Source organism: Tympanuchus pallidicinctus, unplaced genomic scaffold, assembly GCF_026119805.1.
Source record: "Tympanuchus pallidicinctus isolate F22 unplaced genomic scaffold, pur_lepc_1.0 scaffold4, whole genome shotgun sequence".
Taxonomy (NCBI): Eukaryota; Metazoa; Chordata; class Aves; order Galliformes; family Phasianidae; genus Tympanuchus; species Tympanuchus pallidicinctus.
The window spans coordinates 4,040,075-4,052,826 of NW_026294758.1; the positions used below are offsets into that span (position 1 = coordinate 4,040,075).

Genomic DNA, 12,752 nt, shown 5'->3' on the forward strand with positions numbered 1-12,752 from the left:
TTCTCCCAGTTTTGTTGAGAAGGAAAAATGAGAGCAGCACAGATGAACTTACCTGTCTACCACAACAAACTTTTAAGACACAGCCTATAACACCAGCACTATGCACGTCCACTAGTTGGCTTTCATAGGCTAATACAGAGCTACAGACTGCATGTCTATTTGCTCAGCAGCCTCCTCACACCAGCTGTGTAGTCAGACAGGACAAAGGATACTGTACAGAGGAAAAAAGTACAGCCTGGATAAACTAGCACATCTAATGGTTGTATACGGACAATCTTCACAGAATTTCACCTTTACAGCACATCAGAAAACGTAGTTTTAATTGGGCAAAATGCCATCCACTGTGCATCTTACTCTTTCCAGCAGGGGTCACTATTCAACATAAAGACTTGCTGAAGAGCTAAAACAGCATGAGCAAGAAAAAATTTCAAACAGAGCAGACCTACAGAGGCCAAGAATCAATACACAGTAGCATAAAAATCAGATTACAGCTTAAATGTTCTTGAAAAAAAGAATACAGAATTTCTTATTGAAAACATGCATTATGCTATTCTTTTCAAGTACTTACATTAAGCTAAATATGATTAAGATAACCTAACATTTAACAGCTACAATCATTTTGAATTACGTTCGCATTCAAAATGAAGTGGTTCCTCAACTCTTGCCCTCTGTCTGTTTGACATGTTACATGCATATAGGCATCAGAAACAAGAAAGACTCTAATTCAAAATTATTCACTCATTCTCTCATGCATTCTACCATCTTACTAATTCAAACAGGAAATTCAAATAAAGGTTGGTTTCCCTTTTCAGCCAGGAGGTGGTCTAACGATTTTCTGCAATAACTAAATTCTGAAGTCCTGATAGAGTGAGCTGATTTCTCATTACTAAATAAGTAATATACTAGCACTAAAGACAGACTGGAAAACACATGTTCTTTTCTCCCAGCATCCCTGGACACTCCATATTGTCAAAGCAAAGGATATTACACATGGCTGAGGATAAAGGCTTTACCATTCATTTTACAAAGATGAAATGATGGCAGAAGATAACTAAGCAATTAAGCATTTTACATCTTGCTTTGACAATTGAAAAGCAGAGCAAATCTATCATATTCTTAATTATCAAGAGCTAATTCTACTGCTGAAGTAAGCCTAAAAATACAATGTTCACCATGACGGCAGGAAAAAAAAAGGGAATTTAAGATTGAGTCTCACATTACTCTCATGCCGAGCATCGGAGTGAGCTCAAATTAAGATTCACATTTGAGTGAGGCAGTGTAATGTGACATTGGGAAAATATGTTTTTACAGTTCTTCTCACTTATAAGGTCAAACCCACAACTGCAGGCCACTCTGGTCTAATTTAAAATGCAGTTCAAAAGACAGACAAAGAAAATTACATGGCTTCTAGATGCTTTATGAAAAAGATGAACATGAAGTAATTGATCAAGAACAAGTAAGAATGGAGTTTCTACCCTTTGCTTTGGAAGCAAGAAGTGCAAGCAGTATAGAAAGTACAAACAAAGATGGAAAAAAAAAAAAAACAACCAAATTTGCAAGCTTTTGTGCAAGAGATCTTTCTTCCTCTTTTACTTCTGCCCACCCTCAAAAGAGGATTTTACATAGTCCCCAGTTTTTTTCTGTTCTGAATCTCTCTTGCATCACAGGAGTATACTTCAGAATATATTTTTAAGGGCTTCTATACAAGGATCCAAAATAAGCAGGTAAGAGAACTTCTATCTGCAGACTGCTCTTCTTTAGCAAAGTAAACCTGCAGAGTTGTAATACAGATGTAACATCAAAGGTCTCCCAAACAACCCTGGTCTTCTAGGGCAAGCACTGCCCCACAAATACAGTTTTATTAATGACTCCTTACTTTTATTTCAAACGAGATTGCAAAGGCGCCTGTTCTGCTGTCCATGTCAGAGACTGGGTTTGAAAGTTACTGGCTTACCTTGGCTGTGAGAAATACGTTGAAATGCTCGTTGAAAGAAAGCACCGGATGGTCAGTTATTCTCTTCAAGAATTTGTCTAATGCTTTCCTCCTGGTCTCCACAAACTCTTCAGAAAAGCGATCAACAACACCCTTCACCACAAATTTCTCAGGAAGTGGCTGAGAGAAACAAACAAAACACACAAGATTCAAAAGACCAGAAAAAAAAAAAAAACAACTTGTACTTGGAAACATACTAAACAACCTAACTCCACTCTCAACAGGAAGTGAAATTCTGTTAGTAGGAACCATACGTAAGAAGGGATGCAAGCCCTGCTCCGCATCATGCTTCAGTAGCTCTGGCCTAACCCTAGCAACTCAGCTGAAGACAGCAGAGTCTATTACTATGTGTCTTAGTACTAGGCACACTAAGTAATTCCAGAACAGCCTAGGGCATTTTCCTCCAGTCACCTTTCATGAAGAAGCTCCACTTCTAAAGGGAATGCCAGCAAAGGTGCAACGCTATTCACCACAGTAAAATGCACACATATAGATACACACATATGTTTGCATACACACAGTGAGAACTGACATTTATATAGTGTGGCCCGGTCCAAGGACACCTGAAAAACCTAACAACTCTACTTCCTCCTTCTCTCTATTCTGTATTTAGAGCTCCCAGATAGGGTTTTTCTATAAAATTCTGGAGTATTGGAGCCTCTAGCTTTCGTGATAGAACTACATCCATCAAAGGAATACAAACAGGTTTGTCACAGCAAATGCTCAAGCAGACCAGGCCAGACATTTTCTGAAGTACTTGCCATACAGTCATCTACCAGTCAGCATTCCTGAGCGTGCCTGTGTAGGTGACAGAGGTCTGCCAATGTATCCACTCTCTCATTTTATTTCTATTTTGCCTCCACCAGTTTATCTCTGAAGTTCAACATAATGTGTAAGCTTAAGATAGCCTCAAGAACTACTATCTCTGTGGTATATAGCTTCTTTTTACACTTCACACTCCAGACTTCAAAGCATCACTCCGGACAGACTAGCTCTTTAAGCTTCAGCCTCAGCATGACTGTTCACACACCAACACAATTTTTGTGTTTTTTTTTCATTCAAGACAGCATAAACTGTCACAAAAGATTAATTTCAGTTTAAAAATTAAACTTCGCACTCTACTGTTGTGAAAGTTTGCCCAGACAGATAATTTGTTTACTCTTATGCTAGCAATGATGGTCTTATTCAATAAATTCATGGATCTCCTCTTTAAGGGCTCTTTGTCACCTCAGATCAATGGCCAAAATAATTCAAAGAAAATGAAGCATACACAAATGCCTTTTATATTGTACTCTAGCTGATGTGGAATACATACACAAGGACTGCACCTCCAAACACATAGTAAAAACAAACATAAAAACCAGCTACCACCACGTCCTATCACCAGTTAGTGTAATTTAAGGTTTGTCTCATTACCCTGAACATTCATATCAATCATCCTAGTTAAATCAGCGTAAGGAACACTCTAATTAGATTTTTTTCAGATGAATAATGCTTATTTGCAGTATTCTTCAGGGAAGAAAAATTTATTCTCCCTTGCTTTGTATGCTTTATCTGGAACTGTGCATTATAGAAAATCACTCCCCCAGCACAACACACTGGAGGAAAAGGACAAGCTGGACACCTAGTTTGCAGAGCTTCCATTCAGACAAAGACTTCCAAGAAGGAACAGAATAACCTCTGCAGTCTAAGCATAAGAGCCACAGAATCTTTGTTAGAATTTTTGCCACTGAACATGATTTTAGCTGACTGGATTCAGCCAGTTCATTTATATAAGATTTCCTTCTGCAAGCAGGGCGGCTTTACATAAACACTGAGCCTTTAGGATCCACATTAAATTATACCAAAAGCACTGTTGGGTATATTAAATCACATCCTTCAAACTAGATGAAAGTGCTTGTGATACAGCCCAGCCAGCAGGACATTTAGCCTCTGGCAAGACCCAGCAAACCAGAAACAGAAGAGCTGGACAACTTTCTTGAAGATCTCTGCCCCCCAAGGAGGCCTAATTTTCTTGTTTTAATACTGTTTATAATTCAAGTTGCTTCTTTTATAGCACTCATTCACATCTCAGAAATCGATGTTCACACTTCAGACAGCAGAAAAGCATTATTTACTTTCCCCTTCTAAAAGTCTAGATTTAAACCTCATCAAATAGGCTATGAAAGTACAGGGCTGTGAAGCTACTGTCACTAGTTCTATTACAAAGGAAAGTAACAAGCAGGGACATGTGGGTACATGATAAATTTAATAGCTAAGTTCCACTTTCAGTATAACTCCAACCTATTTCAGTAGATCAGTATGCCACAGAACTACTTGCAAATGAGAACAGCTGCTGAGAACAGTTTGGCTACCCTGTAGAGGCCAATAATGGGAGAAACACAGCATGAGACAAGAAATTACAGTAAGCACTTCTAATGAGCCACAGCTCTAGTTCTTTATTTCATAGACTTTCTGAGGTCCATCTGAAATAGCCAATAGACACAACTATCAAGTAATATCTTAATTGTGTGTTACTTATCTCCCTTAACTAACGGACCACCTTTCCTTGCGTGGCTCTTAGGCAATAGAGTTCACTGAAATCAGAAATGACTCAAAGTAACCCAAAGACAAGATCCTGGGGCATATTAGGCTTACTGATACAGAAATAGAACTCTTTTTAAAAAAACAAAAACAAAGCAGTTACTTGAAATAACAGTTGAGAGAAAGTTTCAGGTCATAGTAACCAAAGAGAAAAAAGAACCCATTTTCAGTTTGATTTTGACTGCAGAGGGCTCACTATTAAGATCCCCTGCACCAGGAAGACATCATCCTTTACAGGAAGATTTTAGGCCTTACCAAGGTAAGGAAAACAATCCCCTTTCTGCATTTTGTCTGACAGAAGGCCTCCAAGGACTGCATCACCTCAGTTCATAAATACCGATATTCCTAGTTTGGCTAGGAAAACAACATCCCTTCAGAATACACCACAGTCACAGTACACTTGAAATTAGTGTACTATTCTCCATTCTCTGTCTACTTGTAAGCAATGAATACATAAAACATTTGACAGTCTCCCCATCATACCACTGTATGGAGGAGATTAAGAGGCAAGTCCATGACTATTACCACAGTGAATTTGCACAGAGGCAGACCAAGAAGGCAGTGTGACCTGTTTCCACATGTTTTAGAAGAGGCACACTTAAGACACTTGCTCTGTAGCAGGTTTTTGTGTTCGGTATTAGAGCAACTTGTGCTATTTGTACCAAAACATGCAGTCCAGTGTGCATCAAATTCTCTGTCACAGCAAAGCAGTTCGACTCCCTTACTGTAAACTACCTTCTGCTGCTAGAGTATGAGCTGATTGCTATTACTGCTTTGAGGCAGCACTGGCAGCCCTCCATTAGAAATTCACAGAACCTAAACCTGGACATTTTCAGCTATTCCGAGAACAGAAATGGACAAAGGACTGGCAAGCTGATATTAACCCTCCCTATCCCGGAGAAGCTCACTCCCTTCCTCTCTTCTCCCTGAACATTTAATAGATGTTTTTTGGCAACGGGCATTGGTGTAGTGTAATTTTGTGAGGTACTTATCTTTGAAAGACAGAACTATTATTCCAATTGGAGGCATGTCCTAGAAAAGTAAAAAACTTAAATAGTTCCTGGAACAGCTTAACTGAATACTTCTCACAGTCTGGTCCTTGCTGAGGGAGAGAGAGCAAAGACAAACTTGCTCTCATATCAGATGGGCAAGTAAAGGTATGTTAAGAGCATTGTTATTTCCTGACAATTGATCTACTACAGACCTTCCTGGATTTCCTTGTTCAGAAGAGCTGATGGCATGATCTCACAGTCTTCCTACTTTTTCTACCATTTTGTACAAAATGAAGTACAGACTGCTAAAGACCATTACCATGATTACCAGCTTACTCATATGAAATGGTGATCAGACTGCCTGTAAGCTTCAGAGACAGAAATGGTGCAGTAGTTTAGCTAATCCTGAACATATAAAATAGCTGCCACACCATCAGTTAAGATCTCTAAGTCTGAGCTCTTAAATGCTAACACAAGTGATCTTGAAACATGTTCTTTAAAACCAGCTCAAAAAGCAAACCTGAATGTTGACACTAGGATTTGAAGAACCTGTGCAGCTTTTCCAAGGCCTCATGTTCAGAAATTCAGATGTAATAATTATGCAAGCAAGTTAAGCACATTCTACTTATGCTTGGACAAATATCGCCTCATTCCTACAGGAGGCTACCAAAGCTCACCTCTCAAGTAACGCACTTAAGAAGTTTAAGCTTCACAATCAGACAAAAATCAGTAGGGCCTCCCACTCCTCAAGCAGAAGAGTGAATAAAATGCTATATTTCAAGCTAAAGGAGCGTTACACCCTTTAAAGACAAATATACAACTGTTCTTAACAGCAGATTTTTGCTTACTACCTACGGGAATGAGATGTGTTGGCTGAGACTCTTCCAGCTTGTTTCTCAACCAGTCAAAATCTTGGTACCGCCGGCGAACAGAATATTCTGGCAAATCAAACTCAGCTCGAGTGGTCTGGAAAATAAGATCACGTTAAGTGTAGTGTACACAAAAACCTCTCAATCTCAAAATTTAGCAGCAATGCAACACAACCACCACTGATAAAGATGAGGACATACAAGCCTTGCACTGGAACTCCATCCCCAAAGTGAAGTTTACAAGCTGCACGAAAGAAATGGCCTTTTAAGCAGAGGTAAAGTCAGCAATGAGAAAAATGAGTACTTGGGATGCATTCTTAGAGTTTATCAGAATTACAATACATGTTCCCATATTCTGTGGGGGCAGTCTGGGAAGATGAGAATATTGTGCACCATGTTAATCTCTTGGCAGTCACACATTTGAGGAGAATGTATGAAATCTTTATTCCAAGGACGAGACTATCAAGAATTAAAAGCCAAGATAGTTCATGACTTGTTTACTTGTGAAGCAGTTTAACTGCAGGTGAGAAATGTTTCACCACTACTCTGTATTCCAGAAACCACAGGTTTGTTAAACTTCTTCAAGGCTATAAGATTAGAGCATAAGTCATTGCTAGGTTTGCTGAAGGAAAAGTTTCGTTGATTTTTGAGAAGAAACCAGCTTGTCTATATGAAATTCACACAGGGTATGCCAAATTTCAGTATGAGTATATTATGTTAAATAATTCAAGTTCCCATTCATTAAAACAAGGAGCTACATTTGCCATTACAAGTTTGAGGCAGAAGAGAGATATATAGAGAAACTGTTGGCAAGTCTGTAGAATAGAAACCGAACTTCATGGGGCTGCTCACACAGTATGCATTACAGTTGTCTAACAGCAGTAAACAAAGTGTGTACTAACTGGGGGAATCTGATGAACAACTCAGCAGATAGTCCTGACGAAGGTAGACAGTCCTTATTGTGATGTCTCAGTGAGAAGTACAGCCCAGAGAAACCTAGAGAGTCATATTTAGTTGCCTGTAACAACATCAAGACCATCTTGCAATGAAAGTAGCGTGTTGGTAATGCAGCATCGCACCCACAGCCAGACATCACAAACTCTGCATTTTGGAGAACTCATCAGTTCTTCTAGCTTTCAACTAGTACTGAGTCCAGCACAAGGCTGTTTTGCTATTCCTACCCATTGAAAGCCATGCTAAATTTCAGCAGTGATTTTGCATTTACTTCCATACTGATGGCAACTTCCACATACAGCATTATTTGGAGACAGCCAAGTGGGTACCCTTTTAACACAGTTCATCATTTCATTTGCTTTCTGGATGGTACCAACTCTCCAGCAACTACACATCTGCCTATCGATCCTCACAGAGTATCCTGTGCAAGTTCTATGCCAGCAATCTCTTCAGGAAGAACCAGCAGCCTTAGCATGCCACCAGCACAACAGTAGCTTTAACATACACTGAACGGCATGCTACTGTGGTATTACCTAAGGAATGATTTGTTTTCTGTTTCTTTGTACCTTTCTCTTCTTGAACAGAAGACACCAAGCTCACCTCATCCCTGTTCTGACCCGATAGCTATGGTAAGAGTGTATTTAAGTGCTGTGTATCAGGGGAGCATAAGTATTTGTGAACAAGGGACTGCCAAGACTTAGATATCGACTGTAGATTTGTATTTTAGTCAGCTACACATCAGAGCAGCACCAGCTTCTTTTAACACAGCAGAGTGCCTCAGCACAAATGAGATTTTTGACGCCTTATATAAAATACAGTGGCTTGGAGTAAGACACTGAGCACTGGTACAATAGAATAAGATAACACATACACATGTAAAGAGCCCTCATTAGCCAGAGCTGACTGCTTTGTCATATTAGTGGAGAAGCTGTACTTCACTTTGCAGAAGATCATCTGAAATTGAAATGAAAGTAACAATTTAATAGGAGAGCTTATGTGAACTGGCTGAGATAGGGTGAAGACCACTGAACAGTGATCATACAGTGAACGAGTAAATGAGTGCCTTACCCTGTAGCACAACAATGAAAACGAGGTGTCCAGTCTGCCAGCTTTGAGAAGCTTACAAACCAGTGTTCTGCTAACAGTTACAGCAAACCAGTAGGTGCTACTTAGTCTGGAAGAAGGGAGGCATAATTTGAGAAGGACAAGTCTTAATCTAAATCTTAGTATCAGTGTGTGTTCACCTACAGCAAACAGCTGCCTTTAGGCTACAAATAGATTTGTAAAGTTTTCAATTTTTCAGCTCTTGTCCGTCAGAAGGACCCACATAAAAACGCATCATATTCATCAGCATTTTAGTGTTTGCTGTATGAGCTGTCAAATCTAGAGAGCAAATAAGCTTTTCAAAGACTATTTGGACAGAACATAAGAGTCTTAAATCTTGAAGGTTTTAACCACATCTCACTAATGCTGAAAGAATTTGGATTTCAGATCAAACTGTTCATTAGCTTGGCACAACTTATTTTTTCCAGACTGTTCACAGAGTGGAAGAGGGTCTTGCCACCACCCAGGGATGGTTTTTGACATATTCCTCCTGCTTTCTTACTAAGATTCATAAATCTCATTTTTCAAGGACACGTCTCACCCAAAGGAATTTGAGAAACTGACATGGCAGATCTCAGCCTCCCAAAAATAACGGGTAAGACACTTCTGGAGATTTACTGAAGATTCCAGCACAGTTCCACTAAGTAAGCCTGGAATACTGCAGTGCTCAGTTTCACTTGTCAAAAAGCAGGAAGGATAACAGACACTTTCACCTCTTGTTGGAAGCACTATTAAGGCAAACTCCAAGGCTTGGTGTTTCTTCTTTCTTGAAAAAAGTTAGTAGAGAAACCTAAAACTAGTTTGTGACAACTAGGCACAAGTAATCATTTTCCTCACTCCAGTTCTGGTCTTCTACTTACTAAATATTTTAAATGTATTTCCCCCATGTATTTAAGTGTTATTTAAGTAGTTATAATTATTAAGTAGTATTTAAGCCATAGTAAAAAATTCTATTTAAAAAAAAAAAAAAACAGAGAATGGTGGGAGAAGGACAACAGTGTTGGTGTTAATAGTTTCGTTCACCAGAATTTATCCCCTTTGAAAAAGAGCATGATTTACATGTGCACCCTGCAGGGATCAAGCTACTCTGTGTACTCATCTATTCAAAGCACGCACTGGAAGCAAGGGCAGGAGAGGAAAAAGAGAACAAGACTTCTACTTCAGCATTTGCTGGTTTGAAGGCAGCTCCGTTCAAGCTGCAGAGCAACTGCAGGACAGTGAGGAATGGCATACAGCTGTTCAGATTTCCATGGAAGAAGGTACAGAAGAATGCCCTGCCCTTCTATAAAGCACAGTAAACGCAAAGTTCAAAATACTCCTATGTTTCTCTCAAGAGAGATGACTACACAGCATAAGGTTGATTTTCCCCCTTCCTGCCTCAGAAAAAAACATCTTTTAGATAAAATCAGTCTTGAGTACACATCAGTTTACTTGAAGGACACAGAGATATTATCAAGAACATCTGGAGCACTTCAATCATTACAGCAAAGGCCATCTAAGTGCCAGCACAAGCTTCACCCATGCTCTCTTTTGGTTTCACTCATTTCTCCTTCTAAGAAAATTTCAGTTATCAAGAAGAAAACAAGATATGAGAAACAGCAGTCAGGTCTGACTTGCTCACCCCATCCTTTCAGGAATTCTTATTCTGCTGCTGTAGAACATGTTAATCCAGAAGACTTGCTGAGGAACACTACTTGGCTCCAGGAAGGAAGCTGTGAAGGCAGGGATACAAGCAAGACCAAAATAACTCCATACTTTCAGCTCTGCTTCACTGCAAGTCTGTTAGACTAAACTTTCTGGACCTTTCCGCAGCCACTACTACCTGCAGACAAAGATGTCAGTACATGGGGAGTCTGGGGCATACTGGAAGACCTCTGTTTCTGCTGTTGCAATAGAAGACTTTTCCCAAAAGAAGGAAGAAAAAAAAAAAAGGCAAACAGGAAAATACTCCTGCAGTCACGTTACACTCTTTGTCTACAGTAGTTTCCAGCCAGAGACTCAAGTATGTGTTACAGTAACAAAAATTACATTCCCCTCAGATGACTGGAACAAAACTTGCTCTACAGCTATGAACTACAACCTGAAAGTCGAACCATCAGCACCTACCCTGATCACAGCATCTAAAAATTATTCCTATGCAGCTCTTGCCGTGTTTAATTACTGCTTTCAGCTACAGTGGCTGACAAGGCAATTATCTTGGCATCAAGACTTGTTTGTACAGTAAGAATGAGTCAAGCCATTAATACTGTTAAACTTCCAACCAGATTTTTTCAAACAATAGTAGACTAGATTGTTGACCCAAGGGGTTAGCCAGAAGTTTACAAGAATAAGTAATAAACTCTAATAGGTGAGGTGATTGATTAGGACAAATAATGCACTGTTTTAAAATACTATTGTAATGCTACAATACAGTAGCACTATGTGCTGCAGTGAGATGCAGAATAAAGCAAGTATTAACAGACAGGTAGGTAGATATGAAATCTGTATAGGTTTTTTAGATTAAGAAAAAAAAGGGACATTGAATTAACACATCTGTTCTAAGGTAAATACCTTATCCACCTTCCAGATTCTGGTTTAAGTGAAGCTGTTGAAGCAGGTGAAGAGGAGAGCCATGAGGATTATCAGTAGGCTGGAGTACATTTCCTATGAAGAAAGGAGGGAGGTGGGCTTGTTCAACCTGGAGAAGGTTTTGGGGAGACCTCACTGCAGCCTTACAGTACTTAAAGCATGCTTACAAGTAGGAGGGAGACCAACCAATTGTAATAGGACATGGGGGATTGCTTTTTACACTAGAAGAGCAGAGATTTAGGTCAAATATTAGGAAGAAATTCCTTACTCCTCCTTCAACTTAAAACTATTTCCCCTTGGCCATCTACCCTTTCAAAGAGTTGATTCCCCTGTTTGTAGGCCCTCTTTAGGTACTGAAAGGCTGCAATGAGGTCGCCCCGCAGCCTTCCTTTCTCAAGGCTGAACAAGCCCAGCTCCCTCAGCTTGTCTTCATAGGGGGGCCATGTAAGTAAGTCACAGTAACATAAATCTTTCCGGACAAGTGGATATGGTAGAATCACAGTGAAGCTAGCAGACACTTTTTACATTAGATAACTACAAGTGCCCAAAGAAGATCTCAGTATTACTCAAAGTTGATGTTAATGAGAACATCTGGTTAACAGAAATTAAAGTTCCAGCTGAGAATGCAACAGGCTTCCAGTTTGCTCTTCCTACTATTATAGTGAGGTCACATTAATAGCTGGCCTATACTGTTTGAAAAAACTTGCATACTTTCAGGAAACAGTAGCATTCTAGCACTACTTAGTTCTAACTATCAACAACTGCAAGAAAGCTAGTTTACATTCAAGGATGAAAATTACAATATTGTGATTTAGATAAGCAGATGACCTAGGAAGTGTGATGGACATTTAAGCAAGTTTAAAGAATTTCAGAGCACAATTGACAAAATGAGTGAAGACTACCAGTGAATTAGCAAGAAGGCTCACTCCTATCAAGCAGAGGTAACTCAAATCAAATGGGTGTTGTATGAAAATTTTTCAAGCTAAAGAAACTGGCTTTTCAAGTTTACAAACAGTTCTGTTTAACAACAAGAGACAAGATCTAAGCTGACACATTAAAAGCTTTATATTACTTCACATACTGAAGCATTCACAGTTCTGGTAAAAGAAGTAACACCATCAAGACATTTATTACAATGTACTGAAAAACATTAAGTTCTAGTACTTAAGATAAAGAGATAGAACACAAGGTATAAACATCCAAAACACTGCCTTCAAAAACAAAACTTTACGAGGGAAAAAGCAATAGAGAAGGAGTTTGTTGCTATGTACCTTTGTTGTAACCCTATATGTGATGTAAGTCTCCATTGTGCATACATGTTTTTTGGGATCATCAACGGTAACAAACAAGTCTTTTGCTTCCCCATCCAAGTCATCATCCAGCTGCAGTCTGTTGAGAAGAGATGAGGAGGAGGCTGGGCTAGAAGTGTCAACTGGTGTGCCATTGGGCAGACTGAGATCCTGTTTTGAAAAAAAAAAGAAAAAAAAAGTTTTAGATACATGGAGAGATTCACCATAAAGTGGTGTTATTAAAGTTGCCTATGACAAGTTTCACTGATACGTCTTTTTAGCCATTACCACACAGTTTCTTCCGGCAGCTTCAAGTATCAGCCCCTTCCACTACACCCTGGCAACTCTCCAAGTTTGCAGCTTGAATATTAAGTTCAAGAAATGCTAAGCTGTTCCATAA

General features: G+C 39.3%; 1 protein-coding gene across 1 annotated transcript in view; it reads right to left on the reverse strand.

Annotated features, from left to right (window-relative positions):
- Positions 1–12,752, reverse strand: part of SNX30 (sorting nexin family member 30) — a 50,842-nt gene that overhangs the window by 15,320 nt on the left and 22,770 nt on the right. The window contains exons 2-4 of the mRNA XM_052701330.1: positions 12,335–12,523; positions 6,424–6,534; positions 1,955–2,113 (exon numbers count right to left, since the gene is read on the reverse strand). Coding sequence (XP_052557290.1) covers positions 1,955–2,113; positions 6,424–6,534; positions 12,335–12,523 — 459 coding nt within the window. The remainder of the gene's footprint in view (positions 1–1,954; positions 2,114–6,423; positions 6,535–12,334; positions 12,524–12,752) is intronic.